Here is a 25,800-nt window from a genome sequence, read left to right as displayed (position 1 = left end):
ACTTTATAATATGTGATTCTGTTTGTTTTGTTAGACTAGATCTGTAGCCCACTTTTTAAATTTTAATTCTTTGTAAGCATGTTTCACACAAGAAGTTGAAAAGCCCAAACAAGTCTGTTCTTCCAACTTAGATGACTGTGGGAGACTTCATTTTCTTTCCCCAATAAGTCATTAAGCAATAAAACCTAATGGGTGGGTGTTATTGTGTAACTTCATAAACCTTGGGGTGCGTCAGGAGATAAAGAGGAAGGGTAGAGCCTTCAGCCATCATCTGTTGTGCTTATTGCCTGAGTGGCCATTTGCTACATGTGCCTCATTGTCCCCCTAAATTCCGGGCGTTCAGTTTAAAAAAAATAGGCTAGCATTAAGCTCAGAATTATGTGTGAACACCAAGAAGCTTTAAATCATTATTAGCATGCTTACTTGATGTGTTAAAGCAACTTCTGGGAAAAAAAAAAACCCAAAACAAAAACACAATTCCAAATTCCCTTGTTTCAGTTCAAGTTACTCTTAAATGGGAATATAATGAAGTAAGTTCAAACGAAACAGCTTTCCTCCTTAATAGAAATGTCCAGCAGCAGATATGACAGGTTTCTGTTTTGTTCTCCCTGTTCACTTTTCTCTATGGGAAAGGGTACAAAAATGTTTCATTCTTTAATTTTGCTGGTTATGAGCAGGAGCAACTGAACTCTCATACTTCCTGCTGTACAACTACAATTTTTCCATTGTATGATTGTCACAGTTTTTTCCTGGCTTTTATTTGTAACTGAACAGGTCCAAATTCTGACTGCCAGGCCCCCCAGATTTTTGCTTTTTTTGCTTTTTCAGCACACTAACCTGGAAGTTAGTGTCCATGTCAAAGAAAAGTGATTTAAAGAAAAGACTTAAAGTGGTGTTGGAATGTGTGCTAAAAGTGACTTTTCATTGAGAAATTCTCCCAAGAATTACACTAAAGAAAATTAAAATCCCACAAACTAATGGGAATGCAGTAAGTACCCACACCAGCATGCAGTCTGGTGGGTCTCCATCAAGGAGACAGCCCCAGACACCTTTAGCTTCATACCATGCCATAGCCCTGCCACTGTCAAATGCTGTGTTCAGTTAGCCCTTGGCAGAGTTGGCTAATTAATGTTGCAAAATAGTATAGTAGAATTTAATGGAATGGAAATAGGAGACAATTAGAATGTATTTAGGCAACTGAGTTACATGTATGGAGAGGCTGAGATTAAAATGTTCAGTAGGAGCCATTTGAAATGGGGGTTGTCATTTCTTCAATGAAATTATTTGGTAGTCTGCAGAGGCTTCAGAGGATCATTTTCCAAATCCTGAAAAGAACACCAGTGGAAGAAGCAGAGCACCAGACTTGGAAAAGCTGGCTGCTCAATTCAGAAGTACCTTCTACATCACCAAAGGTAATTGGGTGCTTCAATTATGCATCCCAGGCTGGTTGCAGATGTTCTGGATTATCCAAGACACCTGCACCAGACTGATAGGTCTGACACAGATGGGAAACCAGTGGGTGCTGTGAGTGGCAGTTTTGGGGCCAGGTGGAAGAGGACATCTGGAGCAGACTAAATGGCCATGTTAGGGCAACTAACTCCCCAGCAAAGACCAAATTTGCAGGAGCAATCTGGGATTTTGTAACTTTGAGGTGATGTGCTATGGCAGCGTTGCTCCCGTCACAGGTACAAGGCAAGGGGTTTTGCCTTGTGCAGGGACAGGATGTGCCCGTGGGGTTGAGTGCTCCATTCACAGCCCTGTTCACAGGCTCGTCACGCGTGTCCCCGCAGCACACTCACCAGATGGCAGCAGGAATGAGCACTGTTTATAAATGTTACACAAATTCTCCCTGTCTGTGTAACTGATACCCATCTGGAAGTCATTTGCAAACTATTGGAAAGGCAATGGTCAGAGTCAGGGAGAAGCAGACCACCAAGGGTTTTGCCTTAGCAGTTAATGATGTGTATTCTTCAGAAAATGCTAACATAAACATGCCGGAGCCTTAAACATGATATGGAAACTAAAAATTCTTGAAGAACTTGGCCGTGGTTTTCTAACCACACCTGAAGTATTTATAGAAAGCTAGAAGAGGAAAATATAACTAGATAATGCAGTGTTTTTACAAAGTAGAAACCATTTTCCGGCGTGAATTTTTAACTAGAATATCCAGGTTGTGTTATGTTTTGATGGCCTTTTTAAAAGGTGGCAGTCCCTTCCAATATGTAAAGTTATCTAAAGTAGTTTGAAGAATTTTACACTTTATTTGTGAATTATCTACTAGATTTAATTTAAAAGTCAGTCTCTTATTGAGGAAGGCAATATTAAAATTATTTTTATTCTTGGCCAATTTTCTAGTCTGTCTTCAGAAACTTGAACCACTCCAATAATGCAAAAGTATCTTTGACTTAATGACCTTTTAAGCTTGTTTTGATTTCTAGTCTTAACCCTTTAGAATGTTGTGATCTTGTTTGCTCTGCACTCATGGGCAAGATTTAGATGATCAGCTTTGAGCTGTGTGTCTGCTGGTGCATGTGAGAAGCAGAGGACTATAATCTGTTCCTTGTCTGTCTGTGGGTTACTTGTGACAGAAAGATGTGATTGTCCAAAGGGGACACAGGTAATTTCCCAGCCAGTCACCCCTGAGCTTCTCCTGCAGGGGTCAGGGAGGAGGGTGCTCTCCACTCTTGGGCTGTTGGGTTTAAAAACCGTCACAGCCAGTAGTGCTGCAAGGAAAGGAATCCTTCCTGAAAGTACCACCAGACACCAGGGCTCAGTCAACTTCCAGATGTGTACAGATACCAAGATCTGTTGTGGTTTTGTTTTTTGCTCATACATGATATGCAATAGTCTCTCTCCTGTGATGCTGCCTTCAGATACTGTTTGTTTTATCAGGCAAGGGCAAAACTTTCTTATTTAATGGCTGGTTGAAAATAGTTGGGGAAATAAGTAATAAAAGGAAGAGTTAGGTCAGTAAAAGTCTTCTCTTTTCTGAAACACAATGCTAATCTGCTTTTTGAGAAATGAATTCGCAGTGAACAAGAGACCACACACGTGCAACTAATTTTTGCAAGAAAATAAATAGTGTGACTGAGTATTTGCTTGACTATTTAATTATATCCATGTTGATTACAAGTCTTAAGAGGTCTTGCTTAAATATCTCCAGAGTCTCTGCTCATGGCTTTCAGTTCACAAAGTATATTTTAGGAACATAAGGAATAATTAAAATGTATACTAGCAGTGAAAATGAGGTGGGTTTTTGCCATAAGGTTGTAATCAGGAAGTGTCTGCAAGGGAGATGTCTAGAGTTATTTTCCCTCTTGACTGCAGCTGAAGATGACCACCTGGCTGAAATACCGCAGCTGCTTGTTTTTGTAGTATCTGTTTCAGTGTGTAATTTAGATGGTACCCTTCCTCCTAATTTCTCAGTCAGCACCAAGTGGTATCATTGTTGGACAGGGAGAGTGAGTATTGTCTTCTTATTACCTGGATTTAAGAGTAGGACATGTCTTGGAGCTATGCCAAGGCTGAGCTGTTAGTTCAAGGGGCTGTGTCTTTTCTCACCTGGCTGTGGAACACTTGGTGGAAAAGCTTGCCTTGTCCTTCAGTGCTAGGTCTTTCAAGAGCAGTATTTTCAAGGTAGTGTGTGAATGTTGATGAGATGGTGCCATTCTTTTCTCTTTCATGTATGTGAGAAATCCCAAGGTTTATAGTTAGAAACTGGAGGTGAAGGACTTGCTTTGAGTAGAAAAGGTAAGAACGAACGTTCACGTTGTCCTGATGCCTTGTGTTAGCTCACATGTGATAACAAAAACTGTGGTTAAACATCCTCTTATAAAACAGACTGGCACAATTGGAGGCATTACTGCCCCATTGTGGAAACCCAGGGCACTGGGAATATTTCTCTCTCTGCTCTGGGTGCCCTGACCCCCAGGGCAGCACTGACTTTGACCCTCATTCATGGAGAAAGTTTCCCAGACTTGAAGATAGACTGGAATCCACAAAAGTGTGAAACAGATTATAGAGAGCAGTGTAGGTGCATCACTTGGTGAGAAATTGAGGTTTTGGGATTTCTAGTATGTTGTGGATGGAAGCAAGATGGAGGGAACAGGGTGTCATCCTGGGTTTCTCCTTCATGCTTCTTCTTCTTCCTCCTTCTTTATGGGTTTGGGTGGCATTTGGTAATTGGGCAGAAAAGTCCCCATTGCAGCTCTTTGGGATCAGTTACTGGGTTAAAAGGGAAAATAATCCAGGTGTCAGTTCTTAATTGGATAGTTTAGTCTTAAAAGACCTTGTACCGAGAGATTGTTGGCCATTTTGTGCCTTCTAATGGAAAGCTGCAGAACTCAGAGCAGTGAGACTGTTTTACTGATAAGGAATAATAAGCAGCTGAGTCTGAACATGAACTATGTCTCAAGTGCCTTCAATCCTGACCCAGAGAAACCCACAGCTGGAACCCCCACACCTCATCTCTGTCCATTCAGCCCCACCAGCAGAGTCTGAAGAACAGGCAGAGCTCTTTCTCCAGCTGCTTTTTTACAAAGGCAGCCAGTGTAGATACCAGCTGTTGGTTCCTCAGAAAGAGCCATATGACTCAGGTTGGAAGCCAGTGAGTGCCCTTCATCAATCTACCAGCTCTGAGTATTTGGACAGCTGCAGGAGGTGATTTCCTCAGTTGATCCATCCTGAATTCCAAGAGGTAAAATGTTAGTGAAAAAAATGCAAGGGGTAGGTTTCTCGTGTGGTAGCAAGTTAAAAGCCTAACTTGACCAGCCTGCTCACATTAGGAACGCTTGCTGCCTTGTGTGCCCTGCTTTACAAAGCCAGTAGCGTGTTGTAACTTGCACCTTCAAATTCTAGTCAAGACAAACCTTTAGGCAAAGACTCCCAAGTAGAATTAACCACAGTCAGCTAAGATATTTTTAAACATCACTTACTTGGTCTGCATTAAATGCTAAATGATGTTTCAAAACATGTTGGCCAATCTGTGTTTAATTAGTGTTTTCTTATCTCTGGGAGTCCTAAATCAATTTGGTTCTGGATGAGTTTTAGTCCTGCTGATACAAGAATATTTCTGTAGCTTAGAAGATTCTTGCTCTGCTTGACAGCTGCATGTTTTTTCCTGTTTGTGGGGATAGATGCTTGTAGGTTGAGTAAATTCCATTGTTTTTTGGAAGATGAGGAAGTTCTTTCTTTCCAGTTTCTGTTTCTATATGTTAATTTCCAAAGTTGACATGGTTGTGTATAAGGATCCCAAGACTGGTTATTCTGCTGCAAGTACTTTTACAGGACAAGAAAACCTTTTCCTTGGCTATAGTTGGTTTTTTTGAGTTTCAGTGTTCTGCTCACATGCACACACACAGCAGCTGGCTTAGCTGAATGGCCTGAAGGCTGAACTTTGCCGTGTTACACTTCAAGACCAGTCTTACAAGCCTTATTTATTATGCTGCCTGAGTTGCCAGGCTGGGCCTGTCTGAAGGTATAAACCAGATAAGAAACTTCTGGAGGCTGAGCAGTAACTTGAGAAGCTCTTAAGCTCTCTCTCCAAGTACAGATCTCCAAATGGTGCTCGTGCCATGCAGTCCTCCCTGCTTCTCCTTTCAGTTTCAGAAACTGGAGTGTGGAACAAAAGGGGTGTGTGTGTGTGTGATATCAGGTAGCCAGTTTGAGGCCAGGGTCTCAAGACTCATCACACGGGCTCTGAAAACCTTAGACAAAAAAGGAGAAAAAAATAAATCCTTGTGTGTTGAAGGTGAATACCTTATCCTCTGAGAAAGTAAGTGGGTATTTGCTGTCATCACAGTTTCATCACAGTAGGATGCTGTGTGTTACCATGAGATGTGGTGATGCCAGTCTTCTAGCTCCTTTCCTCCCCTCTGCTTGGATGTTTGTGTTCTTGTATTTTTTTGTTAGTACAGAGGTGTTCCTGGCTAATTAGCTTTGGCAGATGTTCTGGCACAGAAATAGTAACCAGATTCCTATGAAGTTATTTTTCCTACCCTTCTTATAGAAAAGTAAATTTCTAGATGATTCTGTTAAAATATTTGTTTTTATTCTAGCTGGAAAAAAGCTAACAGTCAACCTAAGCTGAATCAAAGAATCATACTGAAAATTACCTCAGTTTCTCTAAGGTCATTAATTGTGAAGGTGACTGCATAACCCATGTTTTGCATTTGCCCAATATGCATCTGAAGTGATTGGAAAACCACTAACAAAAGTTTAATTGCCAAATACATGTAGCCTTAAACTACTTTGCCATTTTGCAGTGTCACTTGCTAGATGCGTGGTCATTCAAAGATTTCATGCCTGGATAGGAGACAAGGCTTTATGAACAGACCAAAGCAACTTTGAGGATTTGCTGTAGCAGCAACAATTTTTTCACCCTCTCTTGTCTGACTATTAACATATTGATGATCTTGGAAACCTTCTGAGCATCTGGATAGCACTATCTGCTAAAATCACAAATCTGTATTTAGTGGAGTTGTTGCATCCCAGTTGATCAAACCCAAACTTGGTGGCTTCCATCTCTGTCTCTGCTGGGCAGACTAGGTAAGTGAAATGCATTATTACCTGAGTGTTGAGATGGCTATCAACAGAAAAGTCTATCTGGCCTATGGTAAAGAAAAGCAAAGTTACCACAACATAGTACAAGATGTGCAAAGACAAATAGGGAGAGGAGAATGTATTTTATAAAATTTTTTCTGCATTTTGCTTTGGAGGTGAGAGGTAACAAAATTGCTTTCTGCAACAACTCGGCATTTCTGCTGCACACTAGGTGTTAACCAGTTTTCTAGATAACATGGTATTGTTGCTTATGTTTACAACAAATATGTCCATGTTAAAAAATTTATGCAAACTTCTGAGGATTTTTGCTGCAGAATACTAATTGAGAATACAAAGACCACTGGTTTCAACAAGTTGTAGTGTATAAGAATTGTTTTGTGTTATATTATTTCTTTTGGTGCATGTGTTGCAGTCTGTGGGTTCTACTTCGAGGTCTTGCCCAAATACAGATACTGCTTGAAAATGAAAGGATAGAGCATATTTTGCATGGTTATAAATGCTTGCTTTCCTGAAAATCCATTGCCATTTATTTTTCGGTTTTTGATAGTGCATGAAAAGCATTACCATAGAGCATATTTTGTCTTCTGGTAGATACTGGTGACTCTTGCTGACAGTTCAGCCATAGAAGTTATGAACAAGCTTTAGACTTTTTAATCAGTCCATTTCATTTACTTAGAAATTTTAGCTTTTTAGACCAAAATGCATTTTGAAAACAAGTAATTATCTTAAAGCTCAGTAGAACTTTGAGAAAGCTGTAAATGCTGGAAAGAGAGAGATCATAACAAGAAGTGGAGTTGGTGCAGTTTCAGTGCTGTTGTAGTTACAGTTCTCTTTCTTCAGTCATGATGTGTCTTGGTCTAGTACTCACAATTTTATAAATAATGGTGGAGGTTGTGTAAATCTAAAACTGCTGCAAGACAAGGAAGAGACAAATGCATTTTCTATTAGTAGCAGGGAAGTAAAGTATCCATTCAGTTTTGGTAAATTGGTATGGAGGAATTTGGGGTAACCTGGAGGCAATAGATTGGCTTCCCAGCAATGCAGCAAGTCCCCAAGGGGCTGTTTGCTACTCCCAGATAAGCAAAGCCAGGTTTAGTCTGGAGACCCAGATTCCATTTCCCAGCTCCTCCTTTCTGCAGCTGCCCATCTGGGCTAGGAGCTGTCTGCGGAGGCATGGCAGGGCACCCAGCCTGCACAAGGCATGCAGCAAAACCCTGTATTTTCCTGCAAATACAGAGAGACTGTCCCTCTCCTGTAGAGCTTTCAACCTTGATTAATAAATTATGGCATATAATTAGGTATCGTCTGTTGAGAAAAACAAAATTCTGTTCTAAACTGGCTGCTATTTTGGCACAGATGGAAACTGAAGCTCTTTCAGATTTGAGGAAACACTTGCTGGGTATCCTGGATTAATTTATCGATGAGGCATCTCCAAAGATGACTTCTGTCGAGGGAGAACTTAAGCTAAAATTCAAGTTTGTATTTGAAAACACAGAGAACCCAGAAAAAGTGGAAGGCATGTAAAGATAACAGAATAGTTTAATGTAAGACAGCACAAAAAGTAGAGTTTGTGAAAGTATGGGTGGAGAAGCAGTGCAGTGTTTTCCAATGGGATGAAAATAGGAAGGTAAAAGTTGGATAGCTAAAACTAAATGTTGGCCAGGCAGAGGAACAGTGATGGATATGGGAGGCTCAGGCTTGACTAAACCTTGAACTAGGAGTCTTGGCTCTTACCACAAATCAGCTTATGTAGAAGTAAAAATAATAAATCAGGTGTTTTATTATGACATGTCAGGGCTGCAGTCTCTGATGCTCTTTGAATTTGTTCTGTGTAACCATTATATTTTTCTCAGAGCCAAGAGAGACAAAAGGTTAGGAGCATACTACCAAGAGGAAAAGAAAAACCAACCCAAAATCCACAGCAAAAACATTTATTGTATGAGCATAAGACCTTCAGAGGGATGGAAGGAGATGAAACTCTCCGCTCAAGTATCCTAGAGTTCACTACCATCTGGGATGCAGGACAAGGACAGAGGTTTCCAAGACGTTTTATTGTGTCCTGTCATAACAAGAGTGATGCTTTAATTGTTACAGGCAAAAATGTATCTTTGGAATACCCTCCCTGACTTTTGGAGCCGCACCAGTGATTAACTTGGCTTGGTTAACATGCAGCTGGGTTGCCAGACTCATAATTGCAAAAATTTTAATTTCCCGAAGGAGAGAAAACCGTATTAGCTGCAGCTCAGTGCAAGGACCTAGGCTTGGTGTGTACTTTGGGAATGAGACACCATGGAAGTCTAGTCTTCAGCTACATTGCATCACCCTGATATCTGTAATAATAAGGTGTTCTCCACATCTGGAGATGATTTACTGGGTCACTAAAATAATGATTAAAGGATATTGCTCGCCTCTGTATGACAGGCTTTGTTCTCTGTGTGTCCTATTCTGTTATCCTACTATGCTGAAATTGAATCTGTAAGTTTGAATTACCATTAAAACACTCAATTTTTATTTTTAAAGTAAAAATAGAGGACTACAACATTCAATGCTAAGCAGTTACGAGAAAGATCCCTACTGTGGCCATGCATTATGTCTGGGACTCCACTGGAGAAACCTCCAAGGTTTAACTCAGATACACTAATTCCAGCTAGAAATAATAGTAGTAGTAGTAATAATAATAATAATAATATAGTAATAATAATGGTAATGATGATGATGATAATAACAGCAGTCCTTGGCAGAGTCTCCAAACAAGGGGGGCCAGGATAGAGTTAGTAGAGAAACTCATGGTCAGTGTAATACACATTTATACTTCAGATGATGCCTGCTGCTCTGTCCCTTGAGAAGTAAGAGATAGCAGAGGTTTTTGTGGCCTTATATCATGGCAGGGCACTTTACACTTGTCTGTTTAATTCAATTTTTTACTGTCTTTGTGGGTGAATCTGTTTTGCAGCCCACTGCCTTTTGGAGAAAGCTCTAATTAATGATGATATACCATGATTCAGTGGCAACAGGTGGATTTCAGACTAGATATCTGTAACCATTTCCACTCAGAATGAGGGAAAGGATAGAAACTCAGCCCATGATAGTGTAAATGTGGGGCTGCCTTAAGGTGCTGCTTTGTGACAATTGAAATTGTCCCACCATAGAGCAGCAACTTCCAGGGCTCTAGTGAGCCTTGCTGCAAGGAGATGAAAGTTGTGTCTTTTCTGTTGTGCTAGAGTTTTGGCCTTGGTAAAACTGTGATTTCCCTTAGCCTATTTAGAGATGTGTGTGTGAGAGAGAGAAACAGAGATGCTTTTAAATGATTTAATAATAAATATTTTTAAGACTTGCTGAAAGAAGGTAACATGGAAAACCTGACTGGATGATTTCAATGATAATTTATAATGTTGTACGTGTGCTATACTGTATGCTATTTATTTTTCAGTTCTCTCTTTAAAATGAACCTGGTTGTGTAAAGAAAAACATTTCCATCCTTCCAGCTGCTGCAGGGAAAATGTGTTGAGAGCAATGTGTGATATACTGATCTTTGCCTGCTTGGGAGCTGCACTTGAAACCTCCTCATGAGCAGCTCCCCAAGGCTAGGATGTGAATGATAAATGCGTGTTTGGCAAACTGATGAGTAAAGCCTGGAACACTGCCAGATAGTGGAGAAATGGAAGTGTAATTGATCACAAAGGTTGGGGTTTTTCTGTTGGTTGGTTGGAAAAAGGCTGAAGAAGCAGGAGCTGCCTTGAGGAAAGCAGTGTCCTGCTATTTGAAGTCACACCAGTCTCGCTCTGGCTCAGCTGTCATTTGTTTCCAGTGCTCTCTAGGTTGTTGTTGGTGCCATTCAGGTTCAGGGAGACTGTTCAGCTGTATTTAGTTCAGCTTTTTTAAAGCTAAAGTAACAAGCCCCAGTCTCTCTGGGAGAGGGAGCAGATGCCTGAGAAGCCTCACACAGTGCAGATTAATGGGGAGCCTTGGCAGAGCTGCAGCCAGAGCTGCCTGACACATTTACCAGGGCGGCCACTCCTTGAGTTGTGTAATGTGTAATCATAGTAGTGTTTGCATGCAAAATGATGAGGTGCAACAGCCTCAGTTGAATTTTGTTTGATTTAAGGGTTTGCGTTATGCTGTTTCAAACAAATTTTAACAGAAACGTGTTTTGCAGATTACTGGCTCTGCTGTAGAGACCCAGCATGTTTCATCAGTACTTCTGTTTACGGTGAACTTGTAAATCAATTATTAGAAGGAAAGACATGAAATATTGCAAACTTCCCTCCACATCCCCCCAAATAAAGTTAATCAAGTGGATTTGGACAGCTACTGACAATAAAATGAATTTTAAGGGACTGTTTAGTTGCCATCTGGAAACTTCCATTAATGTTAAAAATTCGAAGTATTTGAAAAATCATGTTCCAGCTCTGCAATTCTGAGGTTGCTTGCAGACAGGAGATTTCAAGAATAAGCATACATAGGTTCTTCTTCTTTTCCTTCTAGTTTCAGAGCTGTTTGATTATACTCAAGCATGCAGGCAAACATTTCTCAGCAGTCAGCAGATGTGGGGGTTTTTTACACATACTTGTACTGATATCAGAACAGGAACAGTTGGGGAGTGTGTGAAAATACCAAGACTAGAACCCAAAATCCACCTTAACAAGCAAGAGTAACAGTTTTCTAAGAACAAGTAGGATCTTCTGCTGTCACCTTCTTGTTCATGAAGGTATTCTTGTCCTCTTCTCCCTTGGTTTATAAATATAACCATCTGCATTTGAGAAATGGATTTAATAAAGATAACTAGCATCCTCTCTATCAGGCAGCATTTTATTAAGTCACTAATTCTGTTGCAAGCAGATTTATGTAAGCATTAAGTGCTTTGGTAATCTCTTTTATGTAGTTAGAGAAGGAGATAAAAATGTAATAACATTGTGATGTTCTGGCAGGCTGATCCTTTAGGTGTTGCTCTTGTTACTTCCTTTGTTTGCCTCTTTGAAATAATATTTTCCCTTTGCTGTGTCTGGCTTGCTTCACAGTGCCTTGTAACAGCAGGGATGGGTTTTGATATTCTGTAACCTTTGTAAAAGCACGTTGATTGTTTTTTAATTATTAACACTTATTGGATTGTACACAGTATTTCCATGGGTGATTTCATTGCACAACCTTGTCCAACGTTGCTTTTGTTTAACTGGGATATGAAACCCAAGTCTAAACCCAAATACTTTGGCTGAAACTTTTGCATCTTTTGTCAGTTATGGATCACCAGGTGTTTTGCATTATTGTCTTTACCCTTGATGAGATACTGCTATTAGCAGCTCAACCAAGGCTGGATCTGCTGGGCAAGTGAGAGGTAAAAGGTTGGAGAAAGAAAAGGAGTGGGGGAAGGGGGAAAGAGCTGTTTGGGAGCAGCTGTTTTGGCTGCTGCTTCTGCTTTCCTGCTTCGTGTTCTGCAGCATCTCCCATCTTGATTACTTTTAATATCACATTGATCTTCATAATTTACTCTGTGTTAATGTCTAGCAGTCCAAATTTGAAACCAGCCACATTTTGAGAGAGAATCCTATTCCATTTCTCTCTGCCCAAAAAGTGTTTCCTTTCTTCAAAAGTTGCTCCAAATAGCTGACCAAAAAGATGAAATATTGCCAATATTATGTCTTGGTATATCAACAGGTGTCCTGTCAATTGTCAGCACTGGGTGAACATACCACTTGCTTGTGAATATTGTTTTCATATTTGGGATTTTCATAGAGGCTTGTGCTGCTTTTCTGTAGCATCTAGCATCTGTTTTTACTTAAGTTCATACTGTCTTTAGAAACTGCTGTATAGATTAAAAATACATGGGAACCAGAGCCTGTTTCAGTGGAGCAATGCTGAAAGCCAGAGGACTGTGTTGGTAAATGCACTTTCAAACCTAGCACCATAAGAAGGTTCTTCATCATTCCAAGGTGTGCTTTTTCTAGCACCTTTGCAAAAGAATATCCACAAGGCTGAGTAATGCATCCTCATTTTTAAAAACTTCTGTAAGTAAAAGAACTGTTACAAACTTGGAAGATTGTGAATGTAGTATAACTGAATGCCAAATGCATAATTGCTTTCAAGATTTGATATTGCAGTGATTTTCCTTGTTAGATGGTTGTAGAAGTACTGGATTTTGTGACTGAAATTATTATTGCAATTTTTTTCCAGGCGACTGGCTGGCAATGACCTTACTTTTATCCATCCAAAGGCCTTGTCTGGGTTGAAAGAACTCAAAGTTCTGTAAGTAATTGGGTTTTAGAGCTTCATAGCTTGCTCTATGCTTTCTTAGTGCATAGCCAGACTGTTTACTGGTGGGCTGGAGGAAATTTTTTTGCCCTCTGTCCTCCTAAAGTAGAGCTCTCCTACTTTATACTTTTTTCTTTACAAAGCTTGCTGCATGTGGTCAAGATGACAGTGATGAACTTGACTAAATTAGAATTACTGTATTTTATTAGAACACTTATTTGTTTCTGAAGTATATCTTGTAGCAGAAGAATCAGAGGAAAAATCCTGAAAAGGGCATGTAAGCTTTTGTTGTTCCCCACACCTTCAGCATATTCAGTCAGGTACCTGACATTAATCAGATGGTACTATACTTAAAGGTTTAATACACTGATTATTTCCTACTGGCAATAGAAAAAATTGCTATAGCTTGATGCTTCTCTAGGTGAAAATGGCTTTCTATTAAAAAAAAACTTTTATTTTTCCTTCTGAAATAAGAATTTTTATGGCAGTTGTTTTTCCATAGCTTAGGATAAAAAAAAAAAGCTCTCTGTTGTTCAAGGTTTTAAAAAAAACTCAAATTGAAAACTACAGCATTTCTGATGATGTAAATACTTCCAGATGCTAGCAGGGTAATAGATAGTTAATTAAAGAAATTTAAAAAAATTAGCAGACCTTGAGGTTTTAAAGAACAAAACCATAGACACTATTTCTAGGGTACAGATTAGGGAGCTGGCCATTTGCAATACTATTTAATACAATATGCTGTAAATTGAATGCAAAGTGTCAAAACTCTTGAAGACATACCCATTGCAATATTAACACTGGAGGTGCTTGAAATTCTGGCAGTTCTTGGAAAAATGTGGGACATGTCTCTTAATTAAAAGCTGTGACTTGACTTGTTACCCCAGTATGCACCAAAACTGAGTAAGATTTAATAAGTTCATTTATATTCTCTTTATAAAAGAACTCACATGACATACATTGTCTTGTAAGAGAATTTTGAAGCAACCCACAACAATATAGCTTAATTCACCTTGGCCCAAGGATGCTCTGTTGTGACCACACTTCATAAATTAGTTTGTTGATACATTGTGTATTGGTGCAACTTCAGGAAAAATTACAGGTTTGTGTCTTTTCTAGCATGTGGAAGATAATTCCACAAGAAAACAATAACATATCTCTTGTAGCAAATTTGTCCTAGTGTTGTTGTTTAACCTCTTCAGTGAGTTCCCAAGGGAATTTCAGCATATTGTCAGCTTGTTCTCTGCAAATTAATGCAGTTAGTGAATGAGTTGTAAATAAAACTGAAATAGAACATTGTTTCATTGTTGCCTTTGGGCATCTGGTCTTGAGAATTCTGCATGCATTGACATACACGAGAAATCTGGGAAACCATAGCAGGAATATGGGCTTTTTTGTTACCTGTAGCTTTGATAAAGATGGTTGTCCAGTTGTACTTTATTAACACAGTGGATTTTTACAGAACCCTCCAGAACAATCAGCTGAAGACGGTACCTAACGAGGCCATCAGAGGATTGAGTGGCTTGCAGTCATTGTAAGTTGCCTTACTTTGCTTTTGGCTTGGGCTTGCTCTCCAAGTTCCACTTTCAGTCACTCTTGTCACCTTTGCTTCATTCTGTAGAGTTATGAACTATAATAATGTATGTGTCATAATGTACATGGGGTTTCTGAAAGTGCAATTGCAGCTGGAACAAAGTTTCACAATTAAAATTCATGAGGAATTTTATTTGTCATCTTTGATGGAGTGACCCAAATGCAAAACTCTTTCAAAACTCCAACACCAGGTACAAGATTGCTGTGTGAATGCAGCAGTGGTGTAGTTAAACTCTAAACCCTCTTGCACATCCCAAGCTATTTGAGCAATTCTTAAATGTTGGGCGAAAATGAATGATGCCCAAGCGTGTTGTATCCAGAGCAAGAAAAGGGATTTCTGGGAAGAAGTATGACTTGAGACATGCAGAGTATTGGTTTTACAGAAAGGTGTTGAAATCTCACAGACAGTTATGAATACCTCAGCCCTGATTGCCAGTTGCACATGAGGTATTTCATATGTGCTTATCCTATCTCATGGCTTATTATGTTTTATAAAGCATCTTAATCAGACCTTAATAGTTAGTTAGAGCTCTCTAGGTGGTAGATACCTATCACTGTGAGGAGGAGGAGGAGGAGGTGGGAGGGGCTGAAAAATATTTCCTTCTTCCCACTTACCTCTAGAGAGAGAGGGAGGGGGAGAGAGAGTGTAAATTATCTATTCTCTCTGTGCCAAAGTTCAGGTTTCTGGCCCAAGACCCTGTTTCTTTCAGATGATGCATTTTTGAAAAAAATAATAATTAGTTTTTCAAAATAGATATGCAAACTATTGCACAACTTCAGCAAAGGTGCATTTTTGCATTCCCTAGTCTTGGATCTTGGCCCTGCTTGTTGCAGCTGCTTGGATATTCCAGTAAGGAGGGAATTCAGTGTCCACATTTCACTCTTGTTTTAGTGTGTGCATGGAAGAGAAAATACCTTGCTCTTGGTGCAAACACTATGCATTGTAATAAAAGCCCTTCAAATTGCATGATGAGAATAAACCTTTAATAATAATTTAAAACAAAACAAAAACAACTATTTGGCTTCCAGCATTTCTTTGATGCCAAAAAGAGAAACTGCTTTAGTAAAAATGTTTGTCTACAAATCATCCATTTCATTTTCAGCAAACATTTTTTTTCTATACACATTTACAGTAATGTTTGTTCTCTAATTAAAGTTTAAAATTTTAAATCTCCAGTTGCTGGAGATGATATTTTTATGTGCAAAAGGGAAGGAACAAAATATAAGAGAAAAAAGAATGAATGTACAAATTAAGTCATTACATATATTTTTAAAATCATATGTTTTTTAATATTTTTGACAAGATGACTATGTTAGAGTTATTTTTAAAAAGGCATTTTTTTGAAAAAAATGATGATTATGTAGGCTTGTCTAATGTAATCATTATAATCACTTGACCAAACATCCTTACAATTAAGATACAAGAGTAAGTTTAAAATGTGGAGAGATTTCCCTTTCTAGGAGCTTCATTGTTCAAGAGCAAATGATAAAATACATCATTTTTAGGGTGGTGAAAAAGGAGGAAATGAGGTCAGTAAGTAGTAACAAGCTGCTTGTTACTTCTTTTTCTGAGGAAAAGCAAATTGAGATTTCCAGATAACTAGTTGGAAATAAGGTGGGCAAGTCCAGCCTGGAAGTCACTGGTGTCGGAGTCTCAGACAGTTGTGAGCTGGAAGGATCACTGCATCCAGCTCTCAGGGAATTGAATTAAGGAATAAATGAGTTACGCAGGCGTTGGAGCCATGACCTTGGTGCTATCAGCACCATGCTCTAACCAACCAAGCTCATCTGAAGCTCAGGGGGATTTTAACTTGGTCTTTTTTTTTTCCATCTACTGATGTGACTCAGCCTTTTGTTTGTAATTTCTTAGAAATGGGCAGGAATTTGAGAATAAATTGGGTTTTGAGACAAGTGTAGTGAGAGATCAAAAGTATTTTTTCTATGCAATTTGTTTACTTCACCAGAATGCATTTCTGTGATTTTAATCAATTTCAGGAAAACTTTGTTAGCATTATTAATGCATAATTACACTGATTATGCATATCCCCTAGTAATGCAGATAGCACCTTCTGGCAAAGGAATATAAGAGTGATCCTCTGAATTTTGTGTCTGAACATGGAAACATAAGTGTCAGCATCCTGCTTTATTGTATAAAGAAAAAGGAAAAAAGTGATTTATTCCCCTCCCTAAGGAATTTTTCTTAATTCAAAACTCCCAAGCTGCTGCAAGCTTCTTTTCAAACAAATAATTCATTGCAGAATATGTTAGAAAAACCTGCTTCTACTCTTCTGTATGATCTGCATCCCAAACCTGCAAGTTTAAACATCACTGAACTGCCCCTCTTTTGGCAGTTTCCCAGTTTGCTCTGAAGTATGGTTCAGGGGTATTTTTTTCCTTGGTGAAGGCACAAATTACTTCCTCAAAACTTTAAAGTATATTGATAATAATTTCATTTTAAACAACTGTACAAGTGTTTTCTGTCTTCATGTGCTCCATTTTTTAGCTTCATAGGAAGGCAGTTGCCACAATGTGGTGTGTATTAACAGACTCAGTAAACATACCTGGGTGGAAATAAAGAAGATGGTTATAGGGGCTTCATGGTCTGTAGTGTTTATATTACAGCTGGTGAGTAGCCAGCCTGGTTCAGAATACTGAATGGCAAGTCTTTATTTTCTGTTTGCATTGAATATTTTTTCCCAGCTCCGGCCTCCAAAAGAGAGTTAGAATAGGGCTCTTTATATGGAGGTGAAATTTAGCAAAATTAAGAAGTAATGAGTAGGGTTCTTTATATGGAGGTGAAATTTAGCAAAACTAAGGAGTTGTACTGAGTGGCAGCTTGCTGTGTAGCACCCCAGAAAAGTTTATCTGGCAGGATGTGTGCTCACACTGCAGGGCGCTGTGATAGGTGTGGCTGTGGGACAGCTCGAGGGAGAAGCCACTGTTTGCCCAGCTTGTGCCTCTCTCAGTAGCACAACAACCTGACAAAGAGCTTCACAAATGTAAACAACAGTCTTGGTGCATTTTGGTTACTGCAAGGCATCAGCAGCATGTTGTTGTTACTGTGAGGCCATGCAGTACTTTGTGTTTTAGGTCTGGACGTGGTGTTGGGGAGGTTTGTGGGCACTCCCAGCGTCACACAGAGAGCAGGAGGTGCAGCAGCACAGTGGTGGAGCTGCTTCCTGGGAACCACCAGGAAGCCATTGAGCAAAGTCTCTTCTCTAAGTGCCTTGGCATATTTGACTGTGATGATTTATTTTGTATTTATTCTGAACTTTGACCCAGAATCTGGGGATTTGTAAAATGGGAATGTGAGCTGCAGCAATCTTTAGGGCTGCTCTGACTGACCCCAGAAACCCAGCTACATAGGACTAGTAGGAATATTCTGGTGCAGTCCCCAGTGTGTGACAAATATTGGAATGACACTATTTAAACAAAGACTTTCAGATACTTTACAAAGGAAAGCTTTATTCCACTTGTATAAAAAACCCACAAACCTAATTGCCACCGTGCATTTGCCATCAAACCCAGGAGTCTTCTGCAAGCCTGTCAATATTTGCTGATGTATTAGGTATGATTTACGGTAATTGTAGTCCCAGCACATGTGCACACTTGTCCACATGCAGGGAATACTGGAGCAGTTCAAAGCACTGCAGCTTTGCAGTTCTGCCAGATTGGCAAACTGTGGGATTTGGGATCCTGCCAGAGTGATACTGAGCTGTGATAGCTCCTGCCCCTCCTGCTGGGTGGGTGCTCACCTGAGCTGCACGGTGAGTGTCTCCATGCCTGTGGTCAGCAGGCATTTCTGCACTCCCTGCTGGCACTGCTGACTCCCTCAACAGCCTGATCTGTTCAGCAGGATCATAACCAGTTCTTCAGTCTGCTTCCCTGTCTTAGGAGACAGGAGCAGCCTTGAGGCAGGATAAGACAGGAGGCATGAATGTGCTGAACTGGCATGGGATAATGTTTTCTGGGAGTGGGAATCATCTCAGCCCAGGTGGGAAACACTGGACTCCTAATGTAGAACTGAAAGAAATGACAGCAGAATCATGTTTTGCCAGGTAAAATGTATGGCTAAAGCATGGGGACAGAGAATGGAGGCATATTTCAGTCATATTTAAAAATAGAAAGTTGACTGAAATATTTCTGATTACAAAGTAATTTTCAGTATCTGACTTTAATATAAATTTAAAACATTATAAATAAATTCAGACATTTAAAATATATGTTAAAGCACATATCAGCTGCAGGCTTGAATTTCTAGCTTTTTTGTGTTTTAGGAAGGTTTCCTTATACAGATCAAGTTAATATCCGTCTTTATTTAAAAAGTCAATTTAGAAACATTCTGCTGGTAATGAAACTGTCTGATTTTAAGCCATAGTTCATGTTGCTGACAATTTCAGTAACATAAGCCATAAACACAAAATGTGTCAGAAGGGAAGATCCCTGAACTTGGAGAGAACAATGCAAATATAATCTTATATCAAAAAATACATAGTTCTGTTCTAATTCTGCTGTCTTCTTCTTAAAGAGTGCTTTAGGGCTCCAGTTGATAATTCTGTGATTCTGGATTTATAGTTTGGAAGGACAGGACATGTCTGTAGGGACAGTAGTGAGGAAGGTGCTCATCAGCAGCAAGGACTAGATGAAGTTTAGAAGCTTTAAATTGTGTTATATGTAGCATGCACCCCTCACTATGGCAGGTGTCTTTTCAGCTGAGCACCCTTTAATGCTTTGTCTTCAGAGGTTTTCTAGTTCCCTGCTTTGCTGTTACTGAGGGGTTAAAGGGCACCGGCCCTCAGATTTAGTCTGTGTTAAAATATGGGATTGATCAGAATGGGAATGGAAGAAATTGACACATTTTCTCTTTAACCTGTAAAACCAATACAGACTTAAATACACTGTGTATGGTTTTGTTCCTTGAATATTTAGAGTTAAGAATGTATAAGATCTGTTCTGAGCATTATCTGATTGTGCTGAAAAATCTTTAAATATACTGCTTTGTACACTTCACTTATTTTTCCATGCCATCTTTATCGTTAGAAGGTGTTCTGGTTTTCTTGAAAGTGGGGTGTGGTTTTTTGTGAAATTCAGGAATTTCTGGCATTATTCTAGTTGGGTTTTTTTTTTGTTTGGTTGTTTTTTTTTTGTTTTGTTTTGTTTTTTTTGGTTTTTTTAACTGCTTGAGGAATTGCTAAGTTTAAATCAAGTCAGGGAATTATTTAGAAATTGAATGATCAGAAATTTAAATGCGATGGTGAAAGTTAAATGGCATGGAGGCAAAATTAGCTGAATCCTCTGTGGGGACTTTGCAGCAAACTGTGGCCTTTGACTGGTACCATGTGAACAGATGTGGAGAAACAGATGTGCTGGCCCATCAGTACCAGTGATGGAAACAGCTTCAGCATGTATCACTAGTTTCTGAGGGCTGCTGTCAATTTGTCTTTGAATCAAGCAAATGCTTGTGTTGATGTTCTCAACACTCAGTGGCCCAGAGAGCCCCTGCTTGCTGCAGTGAGCAAACTCAGTGTTGTGAAGTGCCTCTGCTAACATGGGTCACTGCCTCCCCCTGCAGCAGGATTTCCCAGGTACCAGCCTTATCGGCACTCCGCTTCCCAACTAAAAACCTCCTCCACTGCTCTTGGAGTGATTTCTTTGTGGTTTTTGAAGGAGCTCTTTAAAGAGCAATGTTCTTTAGTGATTGCTATTGAGCAGAAGAGGTTTAACACAAGAGCTGGGAGTGATTTGCCTTTTATTAACATCAGCAGTAGTGAACTCCTGCTGTACAAGGCTGTTAATTAGGCTATTAGTACAAGGCTGTTAAAGCTTCGTAGTCGCTGAAGCCTGAAAGAGCCCGTGGTCAGGGATGAGAGCTGGCGAGGCTGGTCCTGGAGGCCTCTCAGGTTTTACCTATGGGGGATGCAGACTGTAGGGCAGTTGCCCTAAGCAGTGTGTGTACATTTGTGTGTAAAAATTTCACTTATATGTGTGTGTTACATTTGGAACTCCTATTCGTTTGAATTGGGGTAGGCATTCTTACTAATTCTGGTTTCCTTAAAGCAGTCAGTTGTTTGAAGAGCCTGCTTTGTCCTGTTTTAACAATATATCAAGTACTGATGGAAGAGCTGCTGAATGTTTAGGTTTCTATCATTCTTCTGCTCTTTTCTTCTTCTGGAGTTGGGGTTTGTGTGAGGAGGGAACATGAGAGGAATGAAAGTGAAGATGACAGCTCCACAACTGAACTCTTAATTTATAGACTATAATGTAAAGGTCTCTCACAGGCCAGTGTCTATAAGAAAGCTGGAATTGAAGTAGCTTCAGAAAGATTAAGGTCTAATTTGAAGAATATACTTGTATCTTTAACAATATAATGGGAAAAGACAGTCTTCCAGTCCAAGCAAAGAATATTGCTTGTTCTTTGTTAATTATTTGAGCTAGGGAATATGCCCCTTAAAGAAAAGTTGTGGTCCTTAATTGTTAATGTTTTGTGAAGGTTGTCAAATATTTTAGGTTTGCTTTTCAGTTGTTTCACTAAGTGCTTTATGTGCATTTCACACCAAATAGAAGTGTTTCTGCTGTGTTTTGTGCATTCAGTATCATGTGGATAAGCTTTGACTGTTTGGAAGAGAAAGGAAAACCATGGCATATTAGGCTCTTAGGAGAAATGAAGGAACACAAAAAATTGTGGATGAGGCCAAATAACTTAAAAATAGCTCTTTCACTTTCCACACCTCCCTGGTAATGTCACTGGTGGGTGGTGGTGTTCTTTCTCCCCTCACCTTTGCTGCTGTGGGCTGTAGAAAATAAACATAACAGCTGGGATGGCTGAGGGGAGTCATCAGTTTGAAGTGGGGTACTTGGGTACTCAGTCCTCCTGTTCTGGGGGATAGAGGGCTTGGCAAAGCCAGCTGAAAACTCAGGGTGAGACATCATCTCCATGACTGTCTCTGTTCTTCCTGGCTGAGCTCTGCTCCTCACTATGTGTGTCCGTCATTCCTCTGTTCCCTTCCTCCTTTAAGGCTGGGAGAGGAGGGGCAGGACAGGAGGCTTTCTTGTGTGCTTTTGTTTTCCAAAGTCTCCTAGAATAAATGGGATTTAGCAAGGTGCCAGTGGAAGTACAGATGGACTAGATGAGTAGGGACAATGATTGAGGCCTGTCTCTTGAGTATGCTTCTTCTCTTAAAAAAAACCCAAAATGACCCCTTCCTCCAACAAGGGAAAAAACAAAAACAAAAACAAACAAACAAAAAAACCAACCAAAAAAAACCCCCCAAAAAAAAAAAAAAAAAAACAAAAAAAAAAAAAAAAAAAGGCAAAAAAAAAAAAAAACAAACCAAAAAACCAAAACACCACAAAAAAAAAAAAGCACAAAAAACCACAAAAAAAACCCCAAACCACCAAAACACAAAACCCAAGCAAAACCCCAAAAAAACCTCAGAAAAAAAAAAAAGGGGGGGAGAAATTAGAAGAACTCTGATATGTTTATTGCATTGGGAAATAATTCTTTGATCTTCAGGGAGCTGTGTAAATTTAGGAGAGAAGCAAGACAGGTAATTTCTAGTTGCTTTTTTTTCTGAAGCAGAGCCTCAGGCTTTTTTCCTCTCCCCCAGCCTCTTTGTTTTCTTCCTTTATTGTCATCAGACTTGAGTTTCTGTGAGATGTTCTGGTCTCCATTCAGCCTAAGAGCATTCAAGTAGAACATCATACACAGCTCTCAGACCATGGGCAAATGATGAGGGAATGCCAGTGTATGAACCATAGAAATTCACTCTTTGATGTATGGCTTTAGAGCTAATGACACCTCACTCATCTTAGGAGAGAACTTTCACTGCAGACAGTTTTGTAAATTCTCACTTGTAATACATATTTGTTGCTTAATTTGGTGCATTTTTGGACTTTTTATTGCATGGAAATTCAGCTGGTGGGTTTTTTTCATAATAATTTGAAACACACAAACTGCATGCATCACGACAACAAGGAAAAAGATGAAGTGTGTTAAATTTGTGATCAGGTTTGTCTTCTGCATTAACTCTTAGTCAGGGTTGTATTTTCCCTTTGAATTCTGCATGTCCTTTAAGTACTGGGATCAGATCTGTTGTGACTGTGCCTGGGGACAAATGCAGTGAAGTCACTTGGTCCACACTGCCTGCCCAGAGGAGGACAGGATGAAGGGCTAAGGGGAAATTACTTCTGAAACTAACCCAGCTAGACTTTCAAGAGCATATCTGTTCATGGCTTTAGAAACTGGAGAGTGCTAAGGAATTCCAGAGCTGTGCTGATTTGTATCTTAATGAGCATCCCTGTTACTGGAGGAGGGTGTGTGTTCTGTGTCTCTGCACCATGGCTGGTGCAGCAGTTGTTTCACACCAGCTGAGCAAGGTGCTGTCACAGAATCACAGAATAATGAGGTTGGAAGAGACCTCTAAGATCATTGAGTCCAACCTATGTCCTAACAACTCACTAGACTATAGCACCAAGTGCCATGGCCAGTCTTTTTTTAAACACATCCGGAGATGATGATTCTACCACCTCCCTGGGAAGAGTATTCCAGTACTTTATTATTCTTTGGGTGAAAGATTTCTTCCTAATATACAGCCTATCCCTTCCCTGATGTAGCTTGAAACTGTGCCCTCTGTTCTCTATCCTCTTTCCTTGTATTTGCAGGGAAGTCACCCTGGTGCAGCTGTGTGGTGACCTGGAGAAGGGCCATCAAATACTGCTCAGTGCTCTCTGCTCTGTGCCTTCTCAGACCCACTGAGGTCCATGGACTAGGAATGTTTTGCTTCTTCCCAGCATATTGTATAACCTCTGGGTCCTAGATATGTCCCCTTGTCCACCCTTAGTTACTGCAAAGATTAACCCTGTCATGGCTGGAACCAGGACAGTTACTATAGCTAATTTTTCACTTTGCATTCATTTAGGGGAAAAATATGATGGCAAATGCAGTGGTGCACAGTAGGTAATAGTGCTGATGTGCTATTTTGCCTTTTGTTCTGGAGAATGTTAGAAAAGATCAGGGGCAATACAGCAATCAGTTGTAGTTGAGATGTTTTAATTTTTGGGATAATTCGTAACTTTGTTCACAAACAGCTTTTAATAATCTTGTTCTATAGAGTAGGTGCTTTGTTACTGTATAGCAATGCCACAAACCAAAGCATACAACAGTACACGATGCTGTCAACAAGGGTGACGTAGGGATAATCCATTCAAATGAGTCAATGCCTCTGCAGTCTTAGCCATGCTGTCAAGCTACTGTTTTAAAGAATTTTTGCTGTGTTTAAAGCTAGGGGTTTTGTGGGAGATATTACAGAGTTATTAATTCATTTTGGTTAGCATTATAAGCATATCAGTTGGTTCAAATGTTTTATTAAAAATGTCTGAAAAGTTTATTATGAAACTTTATTTTATAGGCTCTTCATTTGCCTTTGAAAAGGTTTTCATGGATCTTTTAATAACACTTCAAAATTGGAAATACTGAATTATTTAAAATAATTCACACATAAGCTTGAACAGAGATGTTGATGAATAGTAGGACTTCAGCTGGGCTTTGCTGCTGTGCAGTTTAAGTTTGCTGATGAATTCTTTGTTCCCCTGCAGGCGTTTAGATGCCAACCACATCACTGCCATCCCAGAGGACAGCTTTGAGGGGCTGCTGCAGCTGAGGCACCTCTGGCTGGATGACAACAGCTTGACAGAGGTTCCCATCTCTCCACTCAGCAATCTCCCCTCCCTGCAAGCCTTGACTCTGGCTCTCAACAGGATAACTCACATTCCTGACTATGCATTCACCAACCTTTCCAGTCTGGTTGTTCTGTGAGTGTTTGTGTTTCACAGGGCACTTGGCTTTTCTCTGCAGTGACAGTTTTAGTTCATCTAGGGTGGCACTGAAAATGGATATTTTGCTGTGTTTTAGCTCAGTTGGCCACTGCCAACCTGAGGTGATACCATGTATGGTAGAAAACCTGCTTAAGGTTTGCTAAAGACTTTCTCTTAAACAAAAAGAGAAGGTTGTGGGTAATGAGATTTGATTTCTGACATCTCATTATATCATGAATACTTCAAAAGAATGGTTGTCACAGCTTTCAGTGACACAAAAAGAAGAAAAAATGATTTTAGCTGAAAACTGTCTCTTTGTAATATTGAAAATCTCTGTGGAATAATAAGAAAAATATATTTGATTTCTGTGTTTGCTTTTTTTTATCACATTTCTGGATCCTGATTTAAGATTTAAAATAGGTTGTCCTGACTGCAAGCAATCTATTCTTTTTCCATATGAGGATGAAATATTCTGTCTGGAAGTGAAAGATATTTTTCTGTGTAATCCATCCCATGCAATGTTTTTTTCCTAAACTGTTTAACCTCTTGATTTCACAGAAATATCTGCTAATTTGTTAACCTATATGAAGTCATTCACTTCTGTTTTGATTTTGTTTTTCAGACATCTTCATAATAATAAAATAAAAACTATAGGAAAACACTGTTTTGATGGATTAGACAACCTTGAAACCTTGTAAGTATGTTTCCTAAACTAACTTGTGGCTAGTGTTTTTCTCAGTCTCAACCTTAATCTAGGTTGCCATGCTGGTGTGATGAAAGTTTTGCAAATCAGGCATGTGTGCACTGACAGTTGTGTCCAGCCCAGTTTTGGAGCTGAAGGCTGGTATCAGTGCACTGCCCCACCAAAAAGGAATTAACTACATTGAGAGGCAGGTAAATACCAGCCTGGGTGAGGTGTCGTGCTGGCTGATGTGGCTGCAGTGTTCCCAGCCCTGCTCTAGCTGCTGTCCCTTTGCACCTCTGCTGAGCCAGGTGGACAGATCACAGGTGTTTGAGTGGCCCCATGAGTGATAAGGGACACATATTTGTTTCTCAGGTTTCCTATAGGGTTAAACATCTCTAGGATACGTGGCCAAAGCTGTTGTGTGACAACAGGAGCTTTCTGAGGGAGTCTCAGAGGGCTGCTGCTCCACTGCTCCTCATCCTGAACCTCCCGAGTGCCTCAGAAGCAAGGACTGGCTTTCAGCTGCTTGGGTCACATTTCTCATTTCCCTGCAGCTCACTCAGGGGATGGCTGATAAGTGAGATCTCCCTCAGCAGTGCCTTTTGGTATGCTTTGGGGAATGCCAAATTAGTGAAACTTACGAGGGAGGGCAAGGGCATGCCAGTGACAAGCTCTGTTAACATGAGGATCTGGGAGGAGTCCAGAGATGCTGCTTACTTCATCTCTCTCACCCTCAATTGAGCAATGACGTGCTGGGTAAATAGATACAGCTGACACAGGACTCTGAAAATGGCTTTGCCATATTTATTCCATTATAAGGAATAAATATATGTATAATGGAATAAATATACATATTTATTCCATTATAAGGAATCCCTTTTGCAGAGGTCCTGACATTACTG

The 25,800-nt window shown here is 39.8% G+C and overlaps 1 protein-coding gene across 2 annotated transcripts in view; it reads left to right on the top strand.

Moving 5' to 3' along the window:
* Positions 1–25,800, top strand: part of LGR4 (leucine rich repeat containing G protein-coupled receptor 4) — a 75,543-nt gene that overhangs the window by 35,027 nt on the left and 14,716 nt on the right. For both annotated transcript variants that reach the window (XM_074543763.1, XM_005492335.4), the window contains exons 3-6: positions 12,730–12,801; positions 14,270–14,341; positions 23,995–24,210; positions 24,836–24,907. In XM_074543763.1, the coding sequence (XP_074399864.1) occupies positions 12,730–12,801; positions 14,270–14,341; positions 23,995–24,210; positions 24,836–24,907 (432 nt within the window). The remainder of the gene's footprint in view (positions 1–12,729; positions 12,802–14,269; positions 14,342–23,994; positions 24,211–24,835; positions 24,908–25,800) is intronic.

This window comes from Zonotrichia albicollis, chromosome 6 (assembly GCF_047830755.1).
Source record: "Zonotrichia albicollis isolate bZonAlb1 chromosome 6, bZonAlb1.hap1, whole genome shotgun sequence".
In the NCBI taxonomy this organism is placed as follows: domain Eukaryota; kingdom Metazoa; phylum Chordata; class Aves; order Passeriformes; family Passerellidae; genus Zonotrichia; species Zonotrichia albicollis.
This window is presented reverse-complemented; position numbering and strand designations above follow the sequence as displayed.